Source organism: Erpetoichthys calabaricus, chromosome 12 (genome assembly GCF_900747795.2).
Source record: "Erpetoichthys calabaricus chromosome 12, fErpCal1.3, whole genome shotgun sequence".
In the NCBI taxonomy this organism is placed as follows: Eukaryota; Metazoa; Chordata; class Cladistia; order Polypteriformes; family Polypteridae; genus Erpetoichthys; species Erpetoichthys calabaricus.
Window position 1 is genome coordinate 144731618 of NC_041405.2, and position 17186 is coordinate 144748803.

At 39.7% G+C, this 17186-nt stretch overlaps 1 protein-coding gene across 4 annotated transcripts in view; it reads left to right on the top strand.

The window, feature by feature from the left end:
* Positions 1–17186, top strand: part of mbd3a (methyl-CpG binding domain protein 3a) — a 28335-nt gene that overhangs the window by 5814 nt on the left and 5335 nt on the right. For all 4 annotated transcript variants that reach the window (XM_028816466.2, XM_028816465.2, XM_028816464.2 and 1 more), the window contains exons 2-5: positions 12095–12254; positions 13123–13260; positions 13429–13519; positions 13630–13807. In XM_028816466.2, coding sequence (XP_028672299.1) covers positions 12095–12254; positions 13123–13260; positions 13429–13519; positions 13630–13807 — 567 coding nt within the window. The remainder of the gene's footprint in view (positions 1–12094; positions 12255–13122; positions 13261–13428; positions 13520–13629; positions 13808–17186) is intronic.

The following is a 17186-nucleotide window of genomic DNA, read 5'->3' on the forward strand; positions in this document are numbered from 1 at the left end:
AATGAGAGATGAGAGAAGATAAGGAAAAAGGCGATCTGCTGCAGCAACCCCTAACAGGAGCAGCCGAAAGAAGGTGGTTAGAAAAGCACTACATAAATGTAATTATTGTATGTGTTCTCGTAGTGTAGTACACATGCTTATTCTACTGGTTGTATTCAAACAAGTGTATCTTTCTGAAAACATGATGAGCCTATGTCTGTACCGTGGGGCCTATGGCAGGAATGGACCAAGGAATGAACCCCCTTTATTGCTCTTGACACATTCAAGCATAACAAACAACCCATGCAAACACATCTCTGATAAGGCTAGGGATTAAACTTGATCCACTATATGTCTGAGGTAAGAGCACAAGCCACTGTGCCTCTAGGTTGGCATGCTCCATAATGTTATCTATAGTAACTGGATTAAAAAGTAAACTGCTACTTTAATGGGTTTCCTTTGCTGGATTGCCTGCCGCACCCTTGCTGAATATTCTTTGCTGGGGTATAGCCATGATTGTGCCCTGTATATGACTGGAGCCCTGTTCCTGTGACCCTAACCTGGGTGGATATTACTTTGCTCCACAACATATATAGGAGTAAACATTTTAGTAAGTGAAGGAATGGGCTGGAGGAGGAGTATAGGGACCTAATCAATGACTTTGTTAAATGTTGCGACTCAAACCACCTACACCTGAACACCAGCAAAACCAAAGAGCTGGTGGTGGATTTTAGGAGGCCCAGACCCCTCATAGACCCAGTGATCATCAAAGGTGACTGTGTGCAGATGGTGCAGACCTATAAATATCTGGGAGTGCAGCTGGATGATAAATTAGACTGGACTGCCAATACTGATGCGCTGTGCAAGAAAGGACAGAGCCGGTTATACTACCTTAGAAGGCTGGCGTCCTTCAACATCTGCAATAAGATGCTGCAGATGTTCTATCAGACAGTTGTGGCGAGCGCCCTCTTTTACGCAGTGGTGTGCTGGGGAGGCAGCATTAAGAAGAAAGACGCCTCACGCCTGGACAAACTGGTGAGGAAGGCAAGCTCTATTGTTGGCATGGAGCTGGACAGTTTAACATCTGTGGCAGAGCGAAGGGCGCTCAGCAGGCTTCTATCAATTATGGAGAATCCACTGCATCCACTTAATAGTATCCAGACAGAAGAGCAGCTTCAGTGACAGACTGCTGTCACTGTCCTGCTCCACTGACAGATTGAGGAGATCGTTCCTCCCCCAAACTATGCGACTCTTTAATTCCATCCGGGGGGGGTAAACGTTAACATTTAACATTATACAAAGTTATTGTCTGTTTTTCACCTGCATTATCATCATTCTTTAATTTAATATTATTTATTGTATCAGTATGCTGCTGCTGAAGAATGTGAATTTCCCATTGGGATTAATAAAGTATCTATCTATCTATTAATAAAACATTGTTTTGCCACTGCATATTGGAAATCTTTTTCACTTATACATTCATTTCATATCAGTCCTTTCACATGCGCATGGGGAGAACGTGCACTGTACATACAGACCCTGACCCAGGTGGCAACAAAAACTTGAGCTACAGGTGCTGTGTAGCAGGAATGCTACTACCTCGGTGTCACCACTCTGGCCACATTAAAATTTGTACAAAGTAACCTGATTAAAACTAAATTTAGTACATGTAATATCGGCTCAGTTGATAGCACTGATTCCATATTTTGAATTAGTATAATATTCTTTTAGTAAAAGGACAACAACATGTGCATGCATAATGCTACAATTGGAGTATCCAATGTCTCTGTGAAATAATGCAATGTATTGTTTGTGGCGGTGGAGTGGACAAGGTTATGACGCCCTTATGTGACAGCAAGCTGAAGTTCTGATCAGCCAGTGCAAGGAAGGCATTGTTTAAAATGTATAGAAAATGCTGGACTTTGGAAAACAGTTTCATGTGGCAAATGCATTTATATCCTCATTGTGAAGAAATAACTTTTACATACAACTTTTAAATAAATGGTATTAAATAGTATACAGTATCAGTAGAAAAACATTTTTTTTTTCCCCTAAGAATTCCAAGGATTAGTAAGCAGTAGTAGGTTGAGGCTTTAGCTACGGGGCTCTGCTTGTGTGAGAGGGGCGTCATCAGGCTCAGTATTTAAGTGTAGGTGGTAGATTTGCTACTTTAGTGTAGGCATATCCTGATTAGAGCTGCTGATTAGCTGTTCTTACTGCATATCTGTCTATTAGTCATTTCTACAAAAACACAACTGTTATGATCACCATGTCTGTTTCTCTTATTGCTGTGGTACGTAGTGCCACTGCTTTACATCCAAGCTGTTTTCTTCAGAGATAACTGGGAGTCTTAAAATCCAAGGATGAAAGAATTTTATCTTCTGATTAGTTTGCCTGGCACAATTTGTTATAATGACTAGGAGGGGTGTGTGGCGAGTTGCCCAAGGTCTCCAGCAACATGACTGTTCAGCTTTGTTTTACCAACTATGGAGCCCAGAGGTTTTTGATTCCTGTGATGCTGCTAACTAGAGTTTTTGTTTTCCTCTCCTCTGTTGTCCACTGAACATACCAATAGTAGTATAAATATACATAAACTGTAATGGTCCACTTTTGTCTAAGTCAGATTTTAGTTGCTTTGATTAGTTTTTTGTTAAAACTAATCCATTTTTATGTGTGCATTTTGTAATTGGTAGCACTTGTAAATGTATTTTTACCTGTGAACTTGTTACAGCGAGAGTTTGTGAAGAGCACTATACAAATAATTTGACTAAGAGGAGCAGAGAGGTTAAAAAAAAAAACTTACATTAAACGTTTCTAAGGTAATTTAAGTGTCCTACAGACTACAGAAAATAGTGTTAGAAAAGCTCACTCGGAGATAACAGGCATGGGAGAAGGGTTATGAGATTAAAAGTGTAAATTAATGCTGCAGTTATTTTTAATAATTCCATCAGAAGTCCAGCCAGTATAGGATGAATGATGGACCAGCTACCTAGTTTGACTATTACTTCTGATTGTTCTTAATAAGTTTAGCAGTGAAATAATTATAATAGGCAGCACTAGTTTCATGTTGTTTATAATCATTACTGGTGTAAGTTACGGTATTTACTGCCAATTTACAACAGCCCATTGTTTTTTATTCACACTGTACATACACACGTAGAATGTGTGTATGTGGACACATCTCCTAAATTTGAGAGGAGTTCTTTCCTTATGCATTTTCAGAGTGCCTTTCAAAAACTAAACAAGTGTGATGGTGCCATGTAAGAGAGACCGTGGAGATTTCAGTCTTTGTCCTTATCTTCACATGCAGTGTTTTTCTCCGTTAGTTAGGAACATAGATGCAATTAATTGTACTTGTCAGTGTGCTAGTTTTACAGTTGTTGTGCAGGACTGCAGGGCAAGTATGTGTTTTAATTCTGTAAGAAATGCATGCTGAAGGGTTAAGCTCCTTAGTATAAACAAACATTTTAATTTGGTTTAAATTTTCATTGCATAGTAGTATCAAAATAGAAATGAACAGAGGACTATTTTCTGCCTTGTGCGCCTTGATGCTCGGATAGGGTCTGGTCCCTGTGTTGCTGTTTCATATTAAATAAGAATAGCTAAAGAAAGTAATAAGAAAACTAGTACAAGACCAAATGTTTTTTAAATAGGCCACATGCATTACATTTTATCAAAGAGCATCTTTCATGAAATTGAGTATTGATATTTCTGATTCCAAAATGAGAATAAAACCCAACTTCTTGGTTAGAGACTGCTTGCTCCAAAGTAGGACTTTGGTCAGTTCATTAAAAAATGAGCTTGGTTTGAGCAAAAACCAGCAGCAATGTGGGTTTTTGAGGAGCAGGTTTAAAATGTCATGGGAAATACTCGTCCTTTATTTGAATATTTATCAATCCATGGTGTATGTTGTTCTGAATGTGGGTGATTCGGTGTGTTTCCGGACTACTGGGGAAAATTGCTTCAGCAAGTGGGTAAACAGCAAGGAAACACTCTGCTGTTTTTTACTAGCTGTTATTTTCACAGCGTAAACTGTGAGTGCATAACAAACATGCAAATTCCACAAACATTGACTAGTATACCATGTTTAAATATGCAAAGCGGTGTATTGATGTAGACATTAAGCAGTCATCTCCCATTATGCAACTTGCATGTAGCTGCCCTTATACTAGACTCATGTATGCAAATAGATTGAGACTGCATGTGCAAAATACACCATTTATTGCAAGCATAGACAATAACTGAATAAATTTTACGTTCATTCTACTGCACCGTTGAAGACACTAACCATGTAACTTGCTAGTCCTGCCAGGACAGAAACATTGTACAATGTAGTAGCAGTGACAGAGCAATAAACTAAAATAAAGAGTAGTATCAGTAATATGTCCCAAACTTTATATTCAATAATCAGTCTTTTAGGAACAATAAGTCAGAATTTGCAATGGTACACACTGACTGCTGTCTGCAACAATTGAAAATACTGTTACTTCCCATATATATATATATATATATATATATATATATATATATATATATATATATATATATATATATATATATATATATATATATATATATAAAACATATTTAGTGCTGGGCGGTATACTGAAAAGCGTTTTTTATTTTTGTTATGATATGGATTTTTCTTATACCGCAACACTGGTTTAAATTGCCTAAACGACGTTCGGAATGTGGCGCAGCAGGAAACTGTTTAAGTGGGACCTTTTTCGCTGCTACACTGCTAATTATGAGTTGTTGCATGGGGTCTCCTTTTCACTGCTACACCGCTAAATACAGTGCATCCGGAAAGTATTCACAGCGCATCACTTTTTCCACATTTTGTTATGTTACAGCCTTATTCCAAAATGGATTAAATTCATTTTTTTCCTCAGAATTCTACACACAACACCCCATAATGACAACGTGAAAAAAGTTTACTTGAGGATTTTTGCAAATTTATTAAAAATAAAAAAAAAAAAACTGAGAAATCACATGTACATAAGTATTCACAGCCTTTGTTCAATACTTTGTCGATGTACCTTTGGCAGCAGTTACAGCCTCAAGTCTTTTTGCATATGATGCCACAAGCTTGGCACACCTATCCTTGGCCAGTTTCGCCCATTCCTCTTTGCAGCACCTCTCAAGCTCCATCAGGTTGGATGGGAAGCGTCGGTGCACAGCCATTTTAAGATCTCTCCAGAGAGGTTCAATCAGATTCAAGTCTGGGCCACTCAAGGACATTCAGAGTTGTCCTGAAGCCACTCCTTTGATATCTTGGCTTAGGGTTGTTGTCCTGCTGAAAGATGAACCATTGCCCCAGTCTGAGGTCAAGAGCGCTCTGGAGCAGGTTTTCATCCAGGATGTGTCTGTACATTGCTGCAGTCATCTTTCCCTTTATCCTGACTAGTCTCCCAGTTCCTGCCGCTGAAAAACATCCCCACAGCATGATGCTGCCACCACCATGCTTCACTGTAGGGATGGTGCCAGGTTTCCTCCAAACGTGACGCCTGGCATTCACACCAAAGAGTTCAATTTTTGTCTGATCAGACCAGAGAATTTTCTTTCTCATGGTCTGAGAGTCCTTCAGGTGCCTTTTGGCAAACTCTAGGTGGGCTGCCATGTGCCTTTTACTAAGGAGTAGCTTCCGTCTGGCCACTCGACCATACAGGCCTGATTGGTGGATTGCTGCAGAGATGGTTGTCCTTCTGGAAGGTTCTCTCTCCACAGAGGACCTCTGGAGCTCTGACAGAGTGACCATCGGGTTCTTGGTCACCTCCCTGACTAAGGCCCTTCTCCCCTGATCGCTCAGTTTAGATGGCCGGCCAGCTCTAGGAAGAGTCCTGGTGGTTTTGAACTTCTTCCACTTAGAAACGATGGAGGCCACTGCGCTCATTGGGACCTTCAAAGCAGCAGAAATTTTTCTGTAACCTTCCCCAGATTTGTGCCTCGAGACAATCCTGTCTCGGAGGTCTACAGACAATTCCTTTGACTTCATGCTTGGTTTGTTCTCTGATGTGAACTGTCAACTGTGGGACCTTATATAGACAGGTGTGTGCCTTTCCAAATCATGTCCAACCAACTGAATTTATCACAGGTGGACTCCAATTAAGCTGCAGAAACATCTCAAGGATGATCAGGGGAAACAGGATGCACCTGAGCTCAATTTTGAGCTTCATGGCAAAGGCTGTGAATACTAACGTACATGTGCTTTCTCAGTTGTGTTTTTTTTTTTTTTTTAATTTGCAAAAATCTCAAACTTTTTTCACGTTGCCATTATGGGGTGTTGTGTGTAGAATTCTGAGGAAAAAAATGAATTTAATCCATTTTGGAATAAGGCTGTAACATAACAAAATGTGGAAAAAGTGATGCGTTGTGAATACTTTCCGGATGCACTGTAGGTAGTGTAGGTATTGCGCTCTGTAAATGGACAGAGAACATTCCGAAACTGAAGCTGTAGCTGACGATAAAGTTGAACATGATCACACAGAAGAACTTTTGCCGAAAAAAGGAGTCACGTCCGTTGCCTGGAGACACTTTGGTTTTAAAAGGTCGGATGTGGACCATTATGTTCAAATGTGTAAATACTGTTTCTATACTACTGGATAATACTGCAAGCCATGTTGTACTTGTTTTATTTGTTTTCAATATTGTGTAATGTACCTGGGTACTGTGTAATAGTGTGACGACCTGTTGACTTTATTCTCGTCATAAGTTATATAGCACATTAAATGCTTTGTGTTAAGTGTTCCCCGAGCCATGTCAAATTGGTATGTGCTTCTTAAACTGACTTTCTGTTGTACTGAGGAGACACCCGCAGCGATCGCCGCACAGAACACATTCACTTCATGATATTCCTGCTCTCAGAACATTTAGAATACTAAGATAAATACTTGATATCATTTTCATGTATTAATCATGTGGGGGCACGGCGGCGTGGACGTTGCACTGCTGCCTGGCAGCAAGGGGGTCTCGGGTGTACCCTGCCTTGAATTTGCATGTTTTTCTGGTGGGTTTACTCGGCGTGCTTCAGTTTCCTTTCAAAGTCATGTAGGATGTGGGGTTTTGTTATGCTATATTGACCCTGCTAGTGTATGTTTTGCTCGTATTCACCCTGCGATGTGCTGGCGACTCGTTCAGGATTTTCTCCTGCCTTTCACACAATGTTTGCTGTGATGGGCGGAACCCTGAATGGATGGCATAATTAAACATGTATAACGAAGATATTTTTAAAGTTCTGAACACTCCGTCGGCTAAGTTTATAACTAGTTTTAATTTCACAAAGACGTTTATCGTGTGGTGATTGGTTATTGGTTATGTGGAGAAAGAAAAAGGAAAGATAGGAACTGGGGTTTTGGTACGTCAGACAGACAGCACGCGTGCAATAAAGAAAGCCCACTCAGAAGAACATCCTTTGAATTCTGTGTTCGTGTCTCCGACCACCAGATCACAAACCCAACATTTACACAATATTTAAGTTAAACCTGTGCAATACCCATTCATGCATCCAGTTTTTTGGAGCCTCGTCACACCTGCCATAAAGTTCTCTACACTGAATATACACCTGGGGACCCCTTACTGCGAGGGAGCAGCACTACCGCCTCACTGCCGTGCTTGTTTAATACCTGCTTTAATGCATTTCATCCTGAAAATGATATCAAGTATTTATCTTAGCATTATAAATTTTCAGAGAGCAGGAATATCATGAAGTGAATGGATTCTGTGCGGTGATTGCTGCAGGCGCCTGCTCTTAGTGCGGAGAAAGTCAGTTTAAGAAGCGTATTGATTACCAACTGGGTTTGGGAACATTTAACACAAAGTATTTGATGTGCTGCGTTAACTTATGACGGGGTTTGAGAAAATCTAGTAAATTAAACATTGATTTTAGGATGAAGTTTAGTTTACGACATTCTACTTTAATTATAAAATAAACTATGAGAATAAAGTGGAAATATCGACTTTAATCTCGACATAAACTGCGAGAATAAAGTGGAAATGTCGACTTTAATCTTGACATAAGCGTCAACATTAAAGTGGAAATGTCGAGAATAAACTCAACATGTCGACTTTATTCCCGACATATAGTTTGTTTTTTTCTTCCGTGTCCATTTTTTTAAATTTTTTTTTTTAACAGTGGCCCAAATGCGCTTCCATAGGGCTATACCACAAATATCATTATACTATATATATATATATATATATAAATAAAATATGTGTGTGTGTGTGTATATGTATATGTAATTATTTAAAAAAAAAAAAAAAAAAAAAAATTTGCATTTATATAGCGCTTTTCTCACTACTCAAAGCGCTCAGCAATTGCAGGTTAAGGGCCTTGCTTAAGGGCCCAACAGAGCAGAGTCCCTATTGGCATTTACGGGATTCGAACCGGCAACCTTCCGATTGCCAGTGCAGATCTCTAGCCTCAGAGCCACCACTCTGTGTATGATGTGTATATATATATATATGTGTGTGTGTATATATATGTGTGTGTGTGTGTGTGTGTATGATGTGTGTATATGTGTGTGTGTGTATGATGTGTGTATATGTGTGTGTATGTATATATATGCATGTGTATGTATATGTATTTACAGTGGGTACGGAAAGTATTCAGACCCCCTTCAATTTTTCACTCTTTGTCATATTGCAGCCATTTCCTAAAATCATTTAAATTAATTTTTTCCCTCGTAAATGTGCACACAGCACCCCATATTGACAGACAAAAAAAAGAATTTTTGAAATTGTTGCAGATTTATTAAAAAAGAAAAACTGAAATATCACATGGTCCTAAGTATTCAGACCCTTTGCTCAGTATTTAGTAGAAGCTCCCTTTTGAGCTAATACAGCCATGAGTCTTCTTGGGAAAGATGCAACAAGTTTTTCACACCTGGATTTGGGGATCCTCTGCCATTCCTCCTTGCAGATCCTCTCCAGTTCTGTCAGGTTGGATGGTAAACGTTGGTGCACAGCCATTTTTAGGTCTCTCCAGAGATGCTCAATTGGGTTTAAGTCAGGGCTCTGGCTGGGCCATTCAAGAACAGTCACAGAGTTGTTGTGAAGCCACTCCTTCGTTATTTTAGCTGTGTGCTTAGGGTCATTGTCTTGTTGGAAGGTAAACCTTCGACCCAGTCTGAGGTCCTTGGCACTCTGGAGAAGGTTTTTGTCCAGGATATCCCTGTACTTGGCCGCATTCATCTTTCCCTCGATTGCAACCAGTCCTCCTGTCCCTGCAGCTGAAAAACACCCCCACAGCATGATGCTGCCACCGCCATGCTTCACTGTGGGGACTGTATTGGACAAGTGATGAGCAGTGCCTGGTTGTCTCCACACATACCGCTTAGAATTAAGGCCAAAAAGTTCTATCTTGGTCTTATCAGACCAGAGAATCTTATTTCTCACCATCTCAGAGTCCTTCAGGTGTCTTTTAGCAAACTCCATGTGGGCTGTCATGTGTCTTGCACTGAGGTATGCATACTTTCCGTACCCACTGTATGTATGTATGTATGTATGTGTGTGTGTGTGTGTGTGTGTGTGTATATATATATAATATATATATATATATGAGAGAGAGGGACAGATATAAAATTATATCTATTACCCAGAAAAGCATCATTTGCTCATGTTTTTGAAAAGTTGCATATTATAGCATTTGTAGTTTCTGCTACATTTTTGGTAGCATTTTTATTTTTACCATAAAACTAGTGTAGATGTAACAGTGCAACACAAAGAACATGTAGGCCTACTCCAGCATATGGTGGTGCTTTGAAATTATGAGAAATAAATTCTATCGGTTTAACAGATGTAAAGCAGTTTGTATTGCACAGTTCTTGGTATGATCTCGAGCAGTTCATTAGAAGATTCACTAGGAGGGAAGAGAGTACAGTAAAAGTCAGTTCATTGGTTCCATATCCTCTTTAATAAAATCCCTTTGTGCGTCCAGGTGTCCGTGTGTGTGTGTGGCTTCTGGTGAAGTGCGCATGCGCGGGGCACGGTGCGATGCGCGATATTACTGTCGGAGAAGTTAGAGGCGTTTTATGGAAATACAAACCAGTATTACTGAGAGAGGAAATTAAAGGTACACAATACAGTGACGCATATTACAGCCACATACAAGCCAGTATTACTGTCTTAGGAGATTAAAGGCATATTACCGACGCACACGCCTGTATTACCACCAGAGAAAATTAAAGGTATATTATGGACGTACAAGACCGTATTACGGTCACAGACAATTAAAGGCACACAATACACGGTGGCAGCCCACAAAGAACGGTCAGCTCAGCAAGTAAACAACAACAAAAGAGAGGCTGAAAGAGAAAAATACGACCAACAAAAAGAATGAGGTCAAAGTCCCTTGCCATTTAATATAGACTGTTCCTACTAATGTTTATGCACTACTGTTCTAGCGCCCGTTATTGTAACGGGCTAAATGACTAGTTAAATAATAAAGCAGTAAAACCAACATTGTTTTTTTTTCCATTTTAACATTCAGTGACAAGTATTTTTTTTTTAAATTTATATTTTTTAACACCTTTACATGTCTTATACAAAAACCGAACATTGGCAGTCCCCTTCACAGCAGTGTTTCTCGATGATATGAAAATGTCTGTTTGTGCTGCTATAGTTCTTGACAGTCTTGATCTATAAATATACTATATTAACTTTATACATCATGAGAAGGTTGCTGTCTCAAATTTCAACCACCTTTCAGCTTCATTTTGACATCTCAAAGTTAAGTTTTTTTTCCTGCTTTTCTCGACGGAAAAGTGAGTAATGGGCAGTGTGACTTTGGTCAATCCACATTATCATGACCTGTGCACACAATCCACTTTTTTGTATTTTTTGTAATGTTTCCTCTTCATACAGGGGTGTTTTTTTTTATTATTTTTATTTTTTTAAATGCTTAATTTATCTTTGGTATTCTATATAACAAATTATAATAAACAAAACCCTAATTGTGAAACATTAACTTGTTCATAGTTGACTGACATTTTTTTTTTCTTATTTTATAATTCGGCAAAGCTGGTGACTTGCACAGAGACCAGCAGTTTTATTTTACAGAAAGTGTAAGATATCTACAGTATGCTTTGAATCCATTATAGCGGTTATAGAGTTTGCTCAAATAAAAATTGTTGAAACTGTGATCTTGGCTTATGATGCCTGAGCAACATACAGTTGACATTAGTAATATGATTTTGTTTGTTACATTAAAATCAATGCCAATCTTAAATCAGTTTACAATGCCATAGACAACTGTTACATACAGTATGTTACCTAGTCAGTTTGTTGTAAAATTGTAAAGCCCTAAGAATTTGCTTCTGAACTAAAATTGAAAAACATTGATGTTTACTTAATGTAGGCTGAGTTTCATTTACTGCCTGACCTGGAAAATCTCAAAGTACAAGTGCTTCTGCAAAAAATGTGTTAAACCTGATCAACTAGTGTTGTGGGTATTTAGCATAGTTCCTTGCTGTGAGAGAAACATTTCCTACTTGTCTAATACAGGTTAAGCTTTTCTTAGACCCAATATGATGGACTCCATTCTCTGCTTTCTCGAATGTATTAAGTCCAGCTGGTGGCTTTTATTTGTATAGTTACTGATAGACTGTGATATACTAGTCTCCTGTACCCCCCCCCCCCCCACCCCCCCTTTTTTAGTGTAATTTATGTAACTGTAGAACCTGGAAAGTAAATACAAAATCTCTTGTGCCACAGTGGCAGGAACATTGAGGAAGTAGCACAAAGTCAAGACTGGGTTCGAATCTCAGTCCCTATCCATTTGGAGTTTGGGTGTTCTTTCTGTGTGTGTTCTCTTTGGACACTTTAGTTTCCACCCAAAGTAGTGTGGTAGAGATTAAGACTTTAGGGACCTGCAAATTCTGAGTCAAATATTGTGCTGGAGAATATAGTTGAATAGGGTAGCATGTTGGCTGAATGTTCTGTTCTTGTCAAAATTGCATGTGTGTGTTATAAATCAACATACTTAGAACATCACATTAAAAGCCTGATTTGTTAGTACTATGTTAGTACAACAAAGATTACTCCCCCTCCCAGTGAGAGAGAGAGTGGAACCTTACTACTTTTGACATCTGTGAAGCTCTCCATTTCTCTTCTCTTACAGCCCAAGTGGGAAGAAGTTCCGGAGTAAGCCACAGTTAGCCCGGTACCTTGGCAACTCTGTGGACTTGAGCTCATTTGACTTCCGTACTGGCAAGATGCTAATGAGCAAGCTGAACAAAAATCGACAGAGAATGAGATACGATTCTAATAACCAGGCCAAGGTAAGGAAGCTCTTGTACACAATTGTGACATTGGGAGTTAGTCTGTGGTCATATGGCAGGCATATTGTGCAATCCAGTGAGTCCAATAGAATGGCGACCCTTAAAGCAGTTGAGATTAGGGGTGGAAGTTGATTCGTTTCAATTTTTTTTTTCTCCTTTTTGTAAAACTTGAGTTATGTGTATGGAATGTTATTTGATTTTAATAAATTCAATAAAAAAAAAAGATGGTGAGATGAAGATAGTCAAAAAGATACAGGCAAAGGTCAAAATGAGGAGATAAAAGTATTCACGCCCACTATGGTAAAGGAGTCATTTCTTTTCTTTGGCGGTCTCTTGCTGTGTCTGGATGTTATATTTAAAATTTTATTTATGAATCTTCCAAGTGTATTTTTTGTGGTGTAGAACTTCTATCCTTTTTTGGTAATCTTTTGTAACATTTACAGACTAAATATGTAAGAAAGTAATGCAACACTAAAACGTCTCAACAGGCAATGCCATTTGCTCAAAATGTCTATTAGTAACTTAAGGCTGATACTAAATACTGTATAAACTATCTAATGAGTAAAGCAGTGGAGATTAAGGTTGCAGTTGATTGTGTTTGGATCCTCTTGGAAATGAACTATGTGGTTGTAGGTATGCATGATGATAATCACTGTATATGGAATACTGGGTATTCTTGAACAGAAACCCTTTAGTGTGAATTGTTCCTCCACTTAAGTCCATGTTAATCAGACATAGGTTTGCACCCTGATCCTGTTGATGTAAATAGACTTGTTTTTTAAACTATTAATTTTGTAAATATGCTGGTTGGGAAGTGCATCTTGGATAATATGGTACTGGATTCAATTTGTTCTCTTACTTTATGCAGGGAAAGCCTGATCTCAACACCTCCTTGCCAGTCAGACAAACCGCCTCCATTTTCAAGCAGCCTGTTACAAAGGTTACAAATCATCCTAGCAATAAGGTCAAGACAGATCCACAGAAGGCCATTGATCAGCCCCGGCAGGTAAGTGTGATAGGAAGGGTAGTGTGTCAACAAAGAGTTAAGAGCAATTGTATCCCATTTCCACACAAGCATTTCAGTTTGCATTTTAATGCTTAAATAACTACATACTCATGAATGTCTCCCTGTTTCTAAATTCAAACCTCCAAACCACCCTCCCCTCAAAAACAGCTATTCTGGGAGAAGAAATTAAGTGGCCTCAATGCATTTGACATTGCAGAAGAGTTGGTGAAGACTATGGAACTTCCCAAAGGACTTCAGGGTGAGTTTCCCAGAAAAGCTCTTTAGGTCTTGCTGATTATCATCGATGTGCTTTTATTTTGCAACTTGGGAGCTGACTTGACTCCATTTTGTCTCCCTTTGGCTTTCCAGGAGTTGGACCAGGCTGTACAGATGAGACGCTTTTGTCTGCAATTGCCAGTGCACTACATACCAGTACAGCACCCATCACTGGACAGATGTCTGCTGCAGTCGAGAAGAACCCAGGAGTCTGGCTAAACACAACTCAACCTCTTTGCAAAGCATTTATTGTAACGGACGAGGACATTAGGTAAGTTTCCAGTAAGGGTTTTGTTTCGGCTGGCTTTAATACTCCTAGAAAGTTGCTTTTATTGATGGGAAGTAGCTAGTCAGTCCAAATTTGACTAGTTTACTTATTTTAAAAGCTGTTATAACAGACTCTGTTATTGATTATGCTCTAGATGAGGGGTCTCTAACTCCAGTCCTGGGGCTTCTTGCATAACGCTCTGCGTAGGATTCGCACTGTAACATGACGTAAGCACAAAAGCTGAAATGTGCTTACGCACAGAAAAATCCAGATGCAGGAATCTGTGCGTACGCAAACTTCCACATTCTTTTGCTACGTAAATCCCGATCAGCGTGAAAAGTAACGCATGTGCCTGCTGTCCCGCCCCAACTCCTCCCAGAATTACGCCTCTTTGAATATGCAAAGCAATATAAATAGCCCTTAAGCTCAATTCTTAAGCTCAGTGTTCTGTGAAAAGACAATGGGAAAAGCAAAAGGGGAAAATGGAAGAATTTCAGCAAATGCCAAGTGGAGGCAAGCAAAAACGTACTATTTGTTGGTTTAAACAGCAGTATAAACAACAAAAGGAAGCTAATCGACTGACACAGTGTGTCGGAGAAACTCGAAAGCTCAAGTTTACAAAGTCGCACAGTGCCTGAAATAAAAAAAAGTTCTCAGATATCAAAGTCGCCGCGAAAAGGTGAGACGTAGCCCACCATCTGAGTGTCATATGAAAACTTATTAGGGTACAGAGAAAAAAAAAAGGCACACAGTGGGGGGGGGAGCACGAAATGTCAACTTCAATCTCGAAATTTCCACTTTAATTACGTAGTTTATTTTGTCATTAAAATAGAACATCATAAACTTCATCTTAAAATCGTTTAACCAGTTTCTCAAATTACATCGTAATTAAAGTAGCACGTTAAATGCTTTGTTTTGTATGTGTTCTTTTATGTGCTCTGTGTGTGAATCACTATGTGCTTCTTAAACCGGCTTTCTCTTCCTCTGACAGGACACAGAATCCATTACATTTGTGATATTACAGCTCTCTGAATAACTAAAATACCGATGTATACGTGATATCATTTTCATGATGATAGGAGTTAAAGCACATTATTAAACATGGGAACACGGCACAGTGATTGTGCGTGATCTTCAATGAAATAATTAATTGCAGTGGTTCTAGGCTCGTGGTGGCCCTGGGCAGAGAAAGAATCGGTGGCCCCTTCGCCCGCCAATGTCAATATGGTATCTTATGTACGGCGGATGTATAGCCGCCTAGTGCTCATGACACAAGCATTAACTTTTGCCGAAATTTGCCGCTGCGTTTTTAGCTGTGTCGTTATTTTCTTTGTTTTATATTCAATATATATTGTGGCAGTCCCTGGGATTTGGCGGCCCTGTGCAGGTGCACAGTTTGCACATGTCTGAGGCCGCCCCTGCAGTACTGTCTCTTTCAAACGTACTAACCTCCAGTTCCTGTCCTTCCTTTTCTTTCTCCAAGTAACCGGTCGCCACACAATCAGCTCTGTAATAGACGTTAAGCAATCTGTAAGCTTATAATGCCGATTCTTCAAAACTTTTAAGGAACATTGAAATATCTTCGTAGTACATGTTTAATTATTCTATCGTTCACTCCTGTCCCAGTGAAGCATACAGTGCTTTTATCTGTATAATAAACATATTTTGCTGCATTTCATCTTAAAAATGATATTGTCATCATATGTAAATACACGCTTTTATAAAGTGGCTCAGGTTGTGCAATATTATAACTGTAGTGCAAGTTTACAGTGAGGTGATTGTAATTATAAGTCCAAACAGTTCTACAAGGGGCAGTTGATGGACTGATTGCGTTTAGAGCTCTTGGGATGAAACTGTTTCTGAACCGCGAGGTCCGTACAGGAAAGGTTTGAAGCGTTTGCCATGTGAGAAGCAGTTCAAATAGGAAGCATGGCTCAGGCAGCGTGGGCTTGATGCTGTATACTGATCATTTTCTTTCCGATCAGCTGCTCCGAGTGGTGCAGTGAGGGTAATATGGAAAAAGATGATCTGCTGTGGCAACCCCTAACGGGAGCAGCTGAAAGAAGGTGGTGCAGTGAGAGTAACAACAATAAAGCAGTTATGGTATTTGGAATAGTTTGATTATTCCATGGACCATTATATTGTTACTGATTAATTACAATCGGATGCATTAAACTAATAAACAATATGCTGTTTGTTTCAGTGTATTCACAGCGCATTGCTTTTTCCACATTTTATGTTACAGCCTTAATCCAAAATGGATTAAATTCATTTTTTTCCTCAGAATTCTACACACAACACCTCATAATGACAATGTGAAAAAAGTTTACCTGTGATTTTTGCAAATTAAAAAAAAAACAAAAAAAAAAACTGAGAAAGCACATGTACATAAGTATTCACAGCCTTTGCTCAATTCTCAAAATTGAGCTCAGGTGCATCCTGTTTCCCCTGATCATCCTTGAGATGTTTCTGCAGCTTAATTGGAGTCCACCTGTGGTAAATTCAGTTGGTTGGACATGATTTGGAAAGGCACACACCTGTCTATATAAGTTCCCACAGTTGACAGTTCATGTCAGAGCACAAACCAAGCATGAAGTTAAAGGAATTGTCTGTAGACCTCCGACAGGATTGTCTCGAGGCACAAATCTGGGGAAGGCTACAGAAAATTTTGTGCTGCCTTTGAAGGTCCCAATGAGCGCAGTGGCCTCCATCATCCGTAAGTGGAAGAAGTTCGAAACCACCAGGACTCTTCCTAGAGCTGGCGGGCCATCTAAACTGAGCGATCAAGGGAGAAGGGCATTAGTCAGGGAGGTGACCAAGAACTCTGTCAGAGGTCCTCTGTGGAGAGAGGAGAACCTTCCAGAAGGACAACCATCTCTGCAGCAATCTACCAATCAGGCCTGTATGGTAGAGTGGCCAGACGGAAGCCACTCCTTAGTAAAAGGCACATGGCAGCCTGCCTGGAGTTTGCCAAAAGGCACCTGAAGGACTCTCAGACCATGAGAAAGAAAATTCTCTGGTCTGATGAGACAAAGATTGAACTCTTTGGTGTGAATGCCAGGCGTCACATTTGGAGGAAACCAGGCACCGCCCATCACCAGGCCAATACCATCCCTACAGTGAAGCATGGTGGTGGCAGCATCATGCTGTGGGGATGTTTTTCAGCAGCAGGGACTGGGAGACTAGTCAGGATAAAGGGAAAGATGACTGCAGCAATGTACAGAGACATCCTGGATGAAAACCTGCTCCAGAGCGCTCTTGACCTCAGACTGGGGCGACGGTTCATCTTTCAGCAGGACAACGACCCTAAGCACACAGCCAAGATATCAAAGGAGTGGCTTCAGGACAACTCTGAATGTCCTTGAATGGCCCAGACTTGAAT